The sequence below is a fragment of the Pseudochaenichthys georgianus genome, chromosome 21, assembly GCF_902827115.2.
Source record: "Pseudochaenichthys georgianus chromosome 21, fPseGeo1.2, whole genome shotgun sequence".
In the NCBI taxonomy this organism is placed as follows: Eukaryota; Metazoa; Chordata; class Actinopteri; order Perciformes; family Channichthyidae; genus Pseudochaenichthys; species Pseudochaenichthys georgianus.
In genome coordinates, this window is record NC_047523.1 from 3,062,330 (window position 1) to 3,075,491 (window position 13,162).

Below are 13,162 nucleotides of genomic sequence, written 5' to 3' on the forward strand. Positions count from 1 at the left end.
GTTCTGTTTCATATGGGTGTTTCCATAGATCTTGTTATTTTACCCTCAAATGAAAACAAAAAAATGTCTGTACTCCAAGTCTTCATCAGTTAAACACAACTCCAAATGTCTCCGTGTCTGCTGGATATTTGAATTGGAAACCCTTTCAACTTACTTACCGGGCAATACCTTTAATATTGACAGAACACCATGAAGTCTTAGACGATGCTTTTGAAATGGCCTGCAGAGTTCTGACATCAGCTCATCACAATGAGTTCTTCAGCATGCGCTGCCTCACACAAAGGCTCACACACTGTGAATCCTATCAACGACAGGCATGTTGCATCAGTTCTGTGCAGAAGACAGAAATATGATACAAATGCAAAGGAAGTACAGCAGCAGTGCATGTGAGGAGAGAGTGCATGGTGCTGGAAACAGAAGGCACAGTTTGATGATTGCTGCAACGTTTATTTAAAGATCAGCCAGAAATGTAAGCCAAACTGCCATGTGGTGAAGCACACGCTGTCAAGTGCTTCATCAAATGCACACATTCAACTCATATCAATCATTCCAAACATCAACAGTAAATGTCCCTGTGTCCATTCAGGAAGATCACTTTGTTACACCTTTTATGTTCTGGCCTTCTTGTTGCTGTTGGCCTTCTGTGTCCCCCCCCCCCTCTTCAGCTGCTCTTCCAGTCTCTGCTGCTTCTTCTGCAGGTACGCCGCCACGTTGTCAAAGTTCACCTTGTACAGGTGCTCGAAGCGGCTGTCAGTCCTTAAGGAGGCTGTTGAGGAAGAGAAGAGCAGGAGGACGTGATAAATACTTTAAACCGTCTTTAGAAGAGAACAATATGAACATAAATAAAAGAAATAGAGGTAAGGACTGTGGAGAAATTATTGGAGCAAGAACACAAGGAGAGAACACAGGAGAGCTTGAGTTGATGTCAGACAGACTCTGAAGATGTATTGGTTACGGCCGGAGGATTAACAAAGACATTTGCGGAGACACCACCAGGGCCCAGCTTCTGCCCAACCAACCCTGAAGATCCCCCCCCGTCCCTCATACTGAACCACTCCTAATCCATAATCAACATTATACTACAAGACGCTGCCAATCCTGTCCCTGGCAGGGTCAGACTGACCGTCTGAAGAACACATTGTTTTATGGTCATTTCTAATGGCGCGTTTCCACTGCAGGCCTCGCTCGGTTGGGTTAGGCCTTATTAGGCCCGGCTCACTTTAATGCTGTGCTTCCATTACAGTTTAGGAACTGGGGCAGTTACTATAGTAACGCAGTGTAGGCGGAGCCGTGACGTCATCTTCAATGAGAGCCCCAGAAAACCAACACAGCCGTTAGCTGTTAGCCCTCAGAGCTCACAGCTCCTCATATCTGTTCAGAAACTAGACAAAAGTTAAACAAGTACAAACCACAGACTGCCTGTGTCATGGCGAATACAGTCGCTGCTTTATTTATGTCTGTAGGCCGTTGCTGTGAGTGTGGACGGTCGGAGCATATACAACGTTAGCTTAGCCAAGCTACATTTAGAAAACACGCATTTTAAAAGATGTTTCTCTGCCGTCTGTCTGCAGACTTGTCAAAGCATTAATTCATGGTTTTTACTATCCGGTATCAGTATGTTGTTACTTCGGCATCATTTTGAAACGTGTATTACAATTAAATCACGGTTAAATATGTTCATCTTGTTGTAGTTGTAGCCCCCTTGCCAGCGATTCTCTCTCTAGTTTAGCATACTCAGCCCGACTCAGCCTGCTTGTTCCTGGCCCTAGAACCACGATGTTATGGGGGCAGAAAAACTGTGAATTAGGACCCGCTAGCCGGTACTAGGCCAAGTGGAAACGCAACCAAAAACGGGCCCCGCACGGCTCGGCACGCTTAAAGCGAGCTCCGCGCTGCAGTGGAAACGCGCCATAAGACACAGCTGTGGTTGAAGCCCAGAGCGTAACGGCCCGTCCACACAGCGGCGTGCGTGGAAGCTTCCAACGCTTCCGCCCATTCACTTTGAATGGGGTGACGTCACTTTTAGCCGAACTGCATCGTGGGAAGCGATGTGGAGCGTTGCTGGCTGCAAAAGTTGAGCAATGTTCAACTTTTGACGCCTCGGCAGAAGCGTCAGCCAATCGAATCATATGCCAGTACAAGCTCTAGCCAATCAAACCGCTGCTTGTGTGTCAGGGGCGGGAGATTCATGTGATTGGTTGTTGGTCGAGTGTCAGACACGCCCGCCGGCAAGCGTCAACGCACGCCGCCGTGTGGACGTAAGAACGGCCCGCCTCATCACCCAGAGAGAGAGTTAAAGCCAGGGGCCCTTTGCTGGTCATATGTTTTTGTCATTTGAATGAGGAATACTGTATTATTAATACAACAAAACATTGTTTAGAACATTTCCAGAGGGGTGGTAAAGAGTCCATTTACTCCCTTACATACTTACTTAATAACATATTAGAGTTCATAGTAACTATATGTAAATAAATGTACTTGTTGCAGTAGTATTAATGCAGCAAACTTATTTCTTACGATCGTTATTATTTTTAATTTGTATTATTAATATGTATGTCCGGTCTTATTCTTTTATCCATTTTATTTACAACTTTTTATGTCATGCATCTTATTTTAACCAGCTGAACTTCTGTGTTTCTTTTCTTACTGTGTTCCCGTGTGCACCGTTATACACAAAAGCTCATTCCTTGTACGTGTAAGCTTGGTTCTGATTCACTTCTGCACACAATTACCGTAATATACACTCACTGGCCACTTTATTAGGTTTGCCTGTTCAACCGCTAGTGAACACAAATATCTTAGCCAATCACATGGCAGCAAGTCAAAGCATTTAGGCATGGTCAAGAGGACCTGGTGAAGTTCAAACATCAGAACGAGAAGAAAGGTGATTTAAGTGACTTTGAACGTGGCATATTTCAGAAACTGCTGATCTCCTGGGATTTGGACAACCATCTCTAGAGTTTACAGAGAATGGTTTGAAACACGGGAAACATCCAGTGAGCGGCCGTTCTCTGGGCGGAAATGCCCTGTTGATGCCAGAGGTCAGAGTTTGGCCAGACTGGTTCAAGATGATAGAAAGGGAATAGTAACTCAAATCACTACTGGTTACAACAGGGGTATGCAGAAGACCATCTCGGAGTGCACAGCACTGCGGAATCTAGTCTGTCAGCAGCACAACATGTTGGAGGTCACTGCACATGTTGGAGGTCACTGCACATGTTGGAGGTCACTGCACATGTTGGAGGTCACTGCACATGTGACACTGCAGGTTATTCCTGTCAAGAGGGTGTGAGAATGAGAGGGCACAGGAGAAACAGACAGAGGCCATAGGGCCACATGGTGGTGTGTGTGTGTGTGTGTGTGTGTGTGTGTGTGTGTGTGTGTGTGTGTGTGTGTGTGTGTGTGTGTGTGTGTGTGTGTGTGTGTGTGTGTGTGTGTGTGTGTGTGTGTGTGTGTGTGTGTGTGTGTGTGTGTGTGTGTGTGTGTGGTGTGTGTGTGTGTGTGTGTGTGTGTGTGTGTGTGTGTGTGTGTGTGTGTGTGTGTGTGTGTGTGTGTGTGTGTGTGTGTGTGTGTGTGTGTGTGTGTGTGTGTGTGTGTGTGTGTGGACTCACCCTCCAGTGTCTCCCAGTGCGGTTTGAAGGCCTCAGTCACTCTGATCAGCTCGGGGCTCTCAGCATCAGACTGCACAGAGCAGGGGGGGGGCACAGTCAGGCATGTGTACCTCCCTCTCTCCCTCTCTAACACTGTACCTCCCTCTCTAACACTGTGCCTCCCTCTCTAACACTGTGCCTCCCTCTCTCCCTCTCTAACACTGTACCTCCCTCTCTAACACTGTACCTCCCTCTCTAACACTGTGCCTCCCTCTCTCCCTCTCTAACACTGTACCTCCCTCTCTAACACTGTGCCTCCCTCTCTAACACTGTGCCTCCCTCTCTAACACTGTGCCTCCCTCTCTAACACTGTGCCTCCCTCTCTAACACTGTGCCTCCCTCTCTAACACTGTACCTCCCTCTCTAACACTGTACCTCCCTCTCTAACACTGTGCCTCCCTCTCTAACACTGTGCCTCCCTCTCTAACACTGTACCTCCCTCTCTAACACTGTGCCTCCCTCTCTAACACTGTACCTCCCTCTCTAACACTGTACCTCCCTCTCTAACACTGTACCTCCCTCTCTAACACTGTGCCTCCCTCTCTAACACTGTACCTCCCTCTCTAACACTGTGCCTCCCTCGAAAGATTCAGATTCCTTTTCCAATAAATGATTCCACAAACAACATAATTATTACATTCAAACAAACTACTTGTAGTAGATAAAGTACATTATTCAAAAGTTTACATTAACTTTGATCTCTCTCTCTCTCTCTCTCTCTCTCTCTCTCTCTAATCTACAGACGCAAATAGACAAACTATAGTCAAATAAACACTTAAATGTGTATTTTGTACGTTTTCCTCCCAAAAGCCTGAAAGAAAACATGTTATAGAATCAAAATTGACCAGTACTTGAAAAACGATGTTTTTGCCTGCCGTGTCTCGCCTTAATGGACGTCTCTTTAAAATGACCGCTCAGAGGAGAGGAGTTCTCATTTCTCTAACCGCCTGCTGCTTCCCCTCCTCTCTCCTCAGTCCTCCGCTCGCATCTCCTGTGGACTATGTCTCGAGGATAGGAGTCGAGGAGGGGAGTGGAGGAGGGGAGTTAGAGAAATGAGAAAGAGAGGGACGTACACACGGGCCCTAACACTTTGTCAGGGAGAATAGCCCTTTCCTCTTTCTTCATAACTACCCAGCAGTCTCAGTGCATATCTTACTGGCTGTGCATCCAAATCTAAGCCACCTTATCATTAGAACTCAATATAATGTAGAAACTAAGCATTTTAAATCTACAAATAAGTGAATGTATCACACTGTACCTCCCAGGAGTCTCGTCTGTGGGTGTATAGCTGGAGTGGTGCATCACCTGAGTCCATCAGCACCCATAGCTGACCTTCCGGGTCAAAGGTCATGTCCAGGGGGCAGTGGGGCAGGGAGAGCCTTCTGTGAGGCACAAGCTTCTCCTCACCATCCTGGTCCACAGTGAAGAAGTGAACTGTGGACGCTCTGAGGACACAGGAAACAATGAGCTGAGCTAGGGCTGCACGATATTGAAAAAAACGGACATCGCGATTTCCCCCCCCCCTGCGATATATATTGCGGTTTGTTTAACCTGTTAAACCCCAAGGTCCCGGCGGGTACTTTACTTTTTTTTTCACGACACTGTGTCTCAGGGGATCTTAATATTTAAGAACCTATTAATGTGTTAGACCAGATTAACGGAAATAATCTCAGCTAACTGACGATACAAACCATTTTTACCAAAACAAAACACAAGTCTCATAAGAAGCATCTAAATTACCCCTGAGCGAAAAATGCTAACTGAATTTGGCACAGAACAAATATAAAAGTACCCTTATTACTTATCGTAGCTGCACTTACAAGATATCCGATTAAAGCTGAGACTCCACAGATTATGTAGGTATATAGTATCATCACTGAGTGATCCGGACTCGCGACAGGGGAAGCAAACTCAGACATCACAACACGTACCTTTACGTAGCTTCTAGGGGAGATGTCTCACCGTAGCTGTCAATCTGATCAAAAGACGTGTTCAATGGCATTAAAACAAGAAAAACGCGGCTGATCCATAGGTTTTTAACGTCTCTGTATAAAAAATGATTTAATTTATAATCCATAATTCCATGCGGCAGTCCAGCGCAGTCTAACACACACATTACCAAATAAGGAGTGAGAGTGACGCGTAGCCAAAACCGGAAGTTGCATACACTCTCGTGGGTACCATTAGCAGCTAACTGTTGTGCTCCGATTTTTACATAAAAATGGATTATAAACAATTGCTTCAAAGCCACAGATACATTATCAACCTATGGATCAACCGATTCAGCCGCGTTTTTTCTCGTTTTAATGCCATTGAACACGTCTTTTGATCAGATGACAGCTACGGTGAGACGATCTCCCGTAAAACCCCCGTAAAGGTACGTGTTGTGATGTCTGTGTTTGCTTCCCCTGTCGCGAGATCGATCGCTTCGATACTATACTTAAATAATCTGTGGAGTCTCAGCTTTAATCGGATATATTGTGCAGTTTAGATAAGTAATAAGGGTATCTTTATTTTGAATTCTGTGCTCAAGTGCTACAGTGTATACGACACAGCCCCAGTGACCTTGCACCTCTTTAGTTCCAAATATACATTTAAAGATCAGAAGCAAAAATACATTTAAGCCAGCCGAGGTGGGATGGCATGTCAAAGTTAAAAGCAGCTTTCTGTTCGCAGGAACTCTAAAAAGGTTTGGGACCTAAACATTTTTCAAAGAAACACGCTGAGAAACAAGGATGCTAGGAGCAGGAACTGACAACATGTTCACTTAATCCTTTAGAAACATATCCACTTCTACATCAGATTTCATCCTGTGGTCACAGATATTCAAAAGTTAAAATACAAATTCTGTAAATTCTCTCAAATACCTTAAACAGTGGGATTTTGTTCAGTTTTACTCTACACTCGGCTACATTCATCTGACTCCTTTACGGTCTTATCAGAAGATTTGATGGTGTCCAGTGGTGACTGAATCAGGTGGTCAAGTTTCACCACTGAAATGTGGAGAGTGACAATATATCCCTTCTTCCAATCTATCATCAATCATTCCATACGAATGGAAATTGTTTTTGCCTGAATATTGGAGATGTATGGTTGGCTTTTGGTGAAAAGCCAACCATACATCTCCAATATTCAGGCAAAAAAGTAGAAAGTTTCTACTGCTGAACATGAAATACTGTTGTTGTTTAAACGCTTAAGAGCTGCATGTGTATATATTCATTATGTAAGAAATGTTTTCTAGAAGGCAGCAGCTGTTGATACAATATGACAAAGCACATTGAATGGTGGGGACTTTTAAACACGTTACTCTACGACTGATTCACACACTCACCTCTCACACTGCACGGCTACATGCCGAGCATCAGGAGAGCAGCTGATGCGGCACACAGTTGGCTTCTGGGAAATAAAAAAAGAGAAATGTGAACTTGTTATTTATTAGTAAGAGCAGCAGCTGAAACATCATTTATTCAGAGAGAGTGCCCTGGTAAAGATTTTGAGGACCACTTGAAATTGCATATTTATATACAGTAGATAGCATAACATCCAATCATCCTTTCACTTTTTCATCACATTCAAATTATTTCACTATAAAATCAATACAAAATATTTACTTTGTTTTTCCTTTTTGTATTATTGTGTATATAATGTGTGTCTGTGAATATAAGTCCCTCTGTGAGGGCAACAAGAAAACAATAAAAAGTTGGTCACAAAAACCAATAGGGTTGATAATAAAAATGTCAAGCAGCTTCAAACCGTTTCATACTTTGAAAACAACCAATCAAAACGTTTTTCCAAGGACTCCAAACCCTGATCATCACCTCCACCTTATGGAGCATTTTAGCCAATTAATCTTTTTAGTTCATCCTAGACTCCAAGCGCTAATTTAAAGACATTTGGATCAGGATTCCAGAGTTGTCCTCTTATTACAATGTGTGGGATGGAGCCCGAGAGACAACGTGTGTTTGTACATTAACACTTGTACTCCTCACACTGTCTGCAGCGTGGCCCTGCATCCAGATAGCACAGGGAGGAGGACTAATATGATTAAGAAGAAATATTTTCCTGTGAGACTCAAATATTTCAACCTGAGCTTCTTCTCGCCGGAGTAAAGAGAGCTTCATGGATATGTTCAAGTTTAGAAAAGTTATTAACCATTTAAATCAGTTGAGGTCACACTATTATTATGGTATAAACACAAAACTATTTGATCAGACAATTCTCAGCTTTGATGAAATTAAACCTGAACCAGCATATGTATTTGTTTTTGATCAGAGCCTACTGACCAGAGCAAGACACATATTGTAATCCTAGTAGAACACTCGTAAGCCAAATGCATGTTTTCCCTTGCTACTCCTTTTGCTGACCAGGAAGTGATCCCTCCTAACCAATCACACGCTACAGAGGTTGCATTGTGGCCAGTGTGGCGCTTTTGCTCTCGTTACAGAATGTTTAGCTGCATGCAAACAAAGCCAGATTAATGTGACTGGTCAATAATAACCACTACAAGCGGACTGCAACCACAAACATCTTGTCCGGTTACCTATTTCTTTAATAATGAGTTTGAGCTAAATGCCTAAACTAAAGATGAGGATAAGGGCCATATTCGAAAAATGTTTTGAGATCTGACCAAAAGGGATTTTTTTGTTGTAGTTTCTAAAAATTCTGACTTTTTTTCTAGGATTTAAGCCAATAAAGCTCTCAGACCAAAAGTCAGAATTCTGAGAATAATTTAAAAAAGAAATGCCCAAGGTCATTATATTGTCCTGAGGAGGAAACACTATTGTGTGTATCAATTGTAACGGTACTCCATCAAATAGATTTCAAGACTTTCCTGTCAAAACCAGAAATGTTGGCGTTGTCCGGTGCCTTGCTTAAGGGCAGCATGGTAGAGGTACCAGTACCAGTCCAGATGGACTAGTGTTTTGTTAAGTATTAGGAGACGTTCACCAGTGTAACCTTTTACATTGTTTACTGTTGTCACTTTCCTTTGTAAGAAAGGTGTTCTTATTTGTGTTTAGTTTGTTTGTAAATTGGCTAGTGAGTTTTGATTTATTAAAACATTATCTTTTGGTTTCACAAATCAGTTTCCTTTTTTTCTCCCGGTTATTTGATATGTTGATACTTTCCTTTTGCCCCTAGATTATTAGGGAACGAAACCCTCACTGTGGCACCAGATAAAAAGTCAAAGTATAACCAAAGACATCAGGTCACGCTGCAGCCTTAATGTGTTATGGTAAAACATGCTGTGGTTACCGTGGTTACCTTCTGCTTGTCTGCCTCAGAGCTTGATGTCTCTTCATGCTCTTTAAGGTCCCAGCTCTGCAGCTTACGGCCCGACTCGTAGTCCCACAGCTTCATGGTCCCGTCCTGACAAACACAAACACACAATGTCTCTCTGTAAGGACCCTGATGGACCCTCTGCCTCAGCTCTCATATCATACTGTCAGCCATGTGAGGTACATCCTCCAGGTAGTGAAATACCAAATTGCTTGTTTTCATTTATAAACTTCGACTGTTTAAATAATAATAATAATAATAATAATATATTTAATTTATATAGCGCTTCTCATCTGCCAAGACAAATCTCGAAGTGCTTCACAACAAGGGATACTGATACACTTTGAGAGATTAAACAAATAATTGTAATAATAAGAAATCAAAAAATAAAATATAAAATAGAGTACAAAAATAAAAGTCGGAGATGGCGATAAAAATGGCAGTACTCCAGGTGTACCATGCTCAAAGTTTATTGGAAGGTATGCCGAAAGAAGAGGGTCTTAAGGCCGGTTTTGAAGACCTCGGTGGAAGGGGCAGATCTCAGCTGATCTGGGAGGGAGTTCCAGAGGCGCGGGGCGAATGAGCAGAAGGCTCGGTCTCCCATTGTTCGGAGACGTGTGCGGGGGATGTAAAGAAGAGGAGCGTGGCTGGAGCGGAGAGAGCGGGTAGATGTCTGGGTATGAATGAGGTCACAGAGGTATTTTGGGCTTTGTCCATTCAGGGCTCTGTACGTGAGGAGCAGAACCTTAAACTGGATCCTGTAGTGGACTGGGAGCCAGTGTAGTTTTGCAAGTATGGGGGTTATGTGTGCGGACCTTTTTGTACCGGTGAGAACTCTGGCTGTGCTGTTCTGGACAAGTTGCAAGCGGTTGATGGATTTGGCTGGGAGACCGGAGAGGAGTGCATTGCAATAGTCTAGTCTTGAGAAGACGAGTGCATGAACCAGTTTTTGATGTCATCAGTTGAGAGTGAGGGCTTCAGTCGGGAAATGATTTTCAGGTGAAAGAAGGAGGTCTTGGTGATATGTTTGATGTGGGCTTGGAAAGACAGAGTGGGGTCAAACCTTACACCGAGGTTGGTGACAACGGAGGAGAGAGGAATGAGCTGACCATCAAGGGAAGGGCTGATGTTGGCGGCCTTGGCAAGCTGGTCGGTGGTGCCTATCAGGATTGCCTCCATCTTGCTGCTGATGAGCTGAAGGTAGTTGGTGGTCATCCAGGAGCGGATATCTTCCAGGCAGGTGTTTAGTGTTTGGATAGTGGTGGTATTGGGTTGTGTTTTGATGTAGACCTGAGTGTCGTCGGCATAGCAGTGGAAGTTGATGTTATGTTGTCTGATGATATGACCCAGAGGTAATGGATAGATTAAAAACAGGATCGGCCCCAGCACTGAGCCCTGTGGGACCCCGCAGGTCACTGCGGTGTCGTCAGACCTGGAACCCCCCAGAGACACGTGGTACTTCCGGTTGGTGAGGTAGCTTGAGAACCACTTCAGAGCCTGGTCCGTCACCCTGGTGTAGGTCTCGAGGCGGTGGAGGAGGATGGTATGGTTCACTGTGTCGAAAGCCGCACTCAGGTCAAGTAGGACCAGGATGCTGGGTGACCCAGAGTCGGCTGCCATCAGTAGGTCGTTGGATACTTTTATTAGGGCTGTTTCTGTACTGTGTGCAGGGCGGAAACCTGATTGGACGGTCTCATACATGTCATTGTCAGACAGATGAGACTGGAGCTGTGCGGCCGCAACCTTCTCAAGTACTTTGGCAAGGAACGGGAGGTTGGAGATAGGTCTGTAGTTGGAGAGGAGTTCTCGGTCGATATATATATTTTTTTAAAGTGGGGTGACAACTGCTGTTTTGAAATGGACAGGCACCTCACCAGTCTGTAGTGACTTGTTGATGAGTGTTGTCAGGAAATTAACTAATGTTGGCGAACAGGCTTTTAGCAGCGGGGTGGGTATGGGGTTGAGGGAGCAGCTGGTAGGCTTTGATTTGCCTATGATGGCTAGCAGTGCAGATGACGTCACCTCATAGAAGCTGCAGAGGGTGATTCCGTTGATGAAGGGAGAGCAGGGTGGTGGGGTCCGAGCTACTTTTGAGGCTGTAATGATTGCTCTGATATCTGCGATCTTGTTTTTAAAGAAAGCAGAGAAGTCATTGCAGAGTTCTGGAGAGGCAGCTGGGGGGGCTGTGTTGGTGGAGTTGAGAAGGCGGTTGATAGTGGAGAAATAAGGTTCTAGGATTGCTTTTGCCGTGTCTATTATGACGAGTAGTATGCAGAGCGGGGCGTTTTTTAAGGCAGTAGCATAGGACACTTTGGTGTTCTCTGAAGGCCAGTAGGTGGACGGCGAGAGTCTCTTCCTCCATAGTCTCTCAGCTGTCGACCGGCGAGGTTTCATTTGCATGCGCGAGGGCGTCCGGTGAACCAGGGAGAGGACCGTTGGAAAGTGGCTTTCCTCTTTTTTTCCAAGAGCCAGGATGTTGAGTCGTGGGGGTCATGGTGTCGTTGTAGAGGCTCTAATTATGCCGTCGGGGGCAAAGCGAACGAGGTCAGTATGAAAGGTTTGCTGTTATGGTTTTGAGAAAAAGTGGAGTGTCCAAATTATTGATTGTTTCTGGGTACTTCATGACTCTCTCAGTGGGGGGGTGGCTGGTTGGAGAGGGATGGGATTGTCAGCCCCCCCGCGTTAGGGAGATAGCCTTAATGGTCAGACACTCCAAGATCAGAGATGTTTAGGTCTGATGCAGGTATGTTTCCGGTGATGATGAGGTCAAGTGTGTGACCATGATTGTGGGTGGACCCATGTACAAAATGACAGTCGGAGGGACTGATATAATCTTTACAAACATGAGAATATAGGATTGTGGGACAACAAAGGCTCCAGTTAGTCGATACAATTCATCTAGTAGGTGAAAATCCAAGACCATTCTCCAACCAAATCTTTATTGACTTTAGACTAGAATAGAGAACATGAAATCATTAATGACAGTACTAAGTGGCCTGTGTGATGTGTGTGTGTGTGTGTGTGTGTGTGTGTGTGTGTGTGTGTTGTGTGTGTGGTGTGTGTGTGTGTGTGTCGTGTGTGTGTGTGTGTGTGTGTTGTGTGTTGTGTGTGTGTGTGTGTGTGGGTGTGTGTGTGTGTGTGTGGGTGTGTGTTGTGTGTGGTGGTGTGTTGGGTGTGTGTGTGTGTGGTGTGGTGTGTGTGTGTGTGTGTGTACATGTGAAAGGCAGACATACCCCTGATCCAGACAGCAGCCAGTGTGGGTGACCTGGTGGCACCAGCAGAGCGCTGACAAACCTGACAGGAAGCAGGACAGATCCAAAAAATAAATCCCACCTTTCCAAAAGTTCCTGTTGCCAAATTACAATACCGGATTGACCTTCTTAATATATCTCATTACTGACAAAGCCATCAACAACCCCCGCCCCCCTACTTCTGCGACCTCCTACAACCAGACACCGCTACCCTCAGGTCTGCTTCCCGACTGCAGCCCATCAGGGACCTCCAGACCTGGGGCCTCTCCCTCCCAGCTTTAACAAGAACAACAACTCACTTTTTCATTCTTGCTTCTGACCTTAAATAGGTCCTATTATACTGTTTTCATAACTTTATTATAGGTCTCATATATACAAAAACATGTCCTCTGAAGTGTTTGGTTCGAAATACCAAAACAGATCACCCATCGTAGCATCCCATAAACCCCTCTGTTTCAGCCTTGTTTCTAAAGTGCTGATTCTGGGTCTGTTACTTTGGATGAAAATAAGGTGCCACTCCCAATTAGGGATTGGAATTTGAAAAGCAAATGTTATATTTTAGGGATGCACGATATTGGTTTTTTGAAACCGATAACTTCCTGCTTCTCAAGACCGATACCGATAATAATATAATATACATATATATTAAATGTACCTGTAGTTTTTGCACACCTGTGGTAAAAAAAAGACTAGTAGTGAGCAAATGACATGAGCATTACTACTATGAACAAAACAAAGCCAAGAAACGTTTTGACTCTTCAAAGTGACCATATTTATTTTCCCAAACAAATCTGGCAAACTTCTTGCCTTTTTCAAAAGCCTTGTCGATAGGTAAAAAGCCCGGTGCCTTTGCAGCTGGCTTTGGATTCGCCGCTAGTTTAGCAGTGCAGGCGTCTTCGTACGCTTTTAACACACCATCGTAGCGATGGCGATGTTTTCAGGTGACTGATCAGGTTGGCAGTATTATAGCTCGTTGCCTTCTTC

At 44.5% G+C, this 13,162-nt stretch overlaps 1 protein-coding gene across 1 annotated transcript in view; it reads right to left on the bottom strand.

Annotated features, from left to right (window-relative positions):
• Positions 1-426: 426 nt before the first annotated feature.
• The window catches only part of wdr4 (WD repeat domain 4), a 36,448-nt gene continuing 23,712 nt past the window's right edge, over positions 427-13,162 (bottom strand). Inside the window, exons 9-11 of the mRNA XM_034110513.2 lie at positions 4,909-5,095; positions 3,612-3,681; positions 427-766 (exon numbers count right to left, since the gene is read on the bottom strand). Of these exons, the coding sequence (XP_033966404.1) occupies positions 609-766; positions 3,612-3,681; positions 4,909-5,095 (415 nt within the window). The 3' untranslated portion in view covers positions 427-608. The remainder of the gene's footprint in view (positions 767-3,611; positions 3,682-4,908; positions 5,096-13,162) is intronic.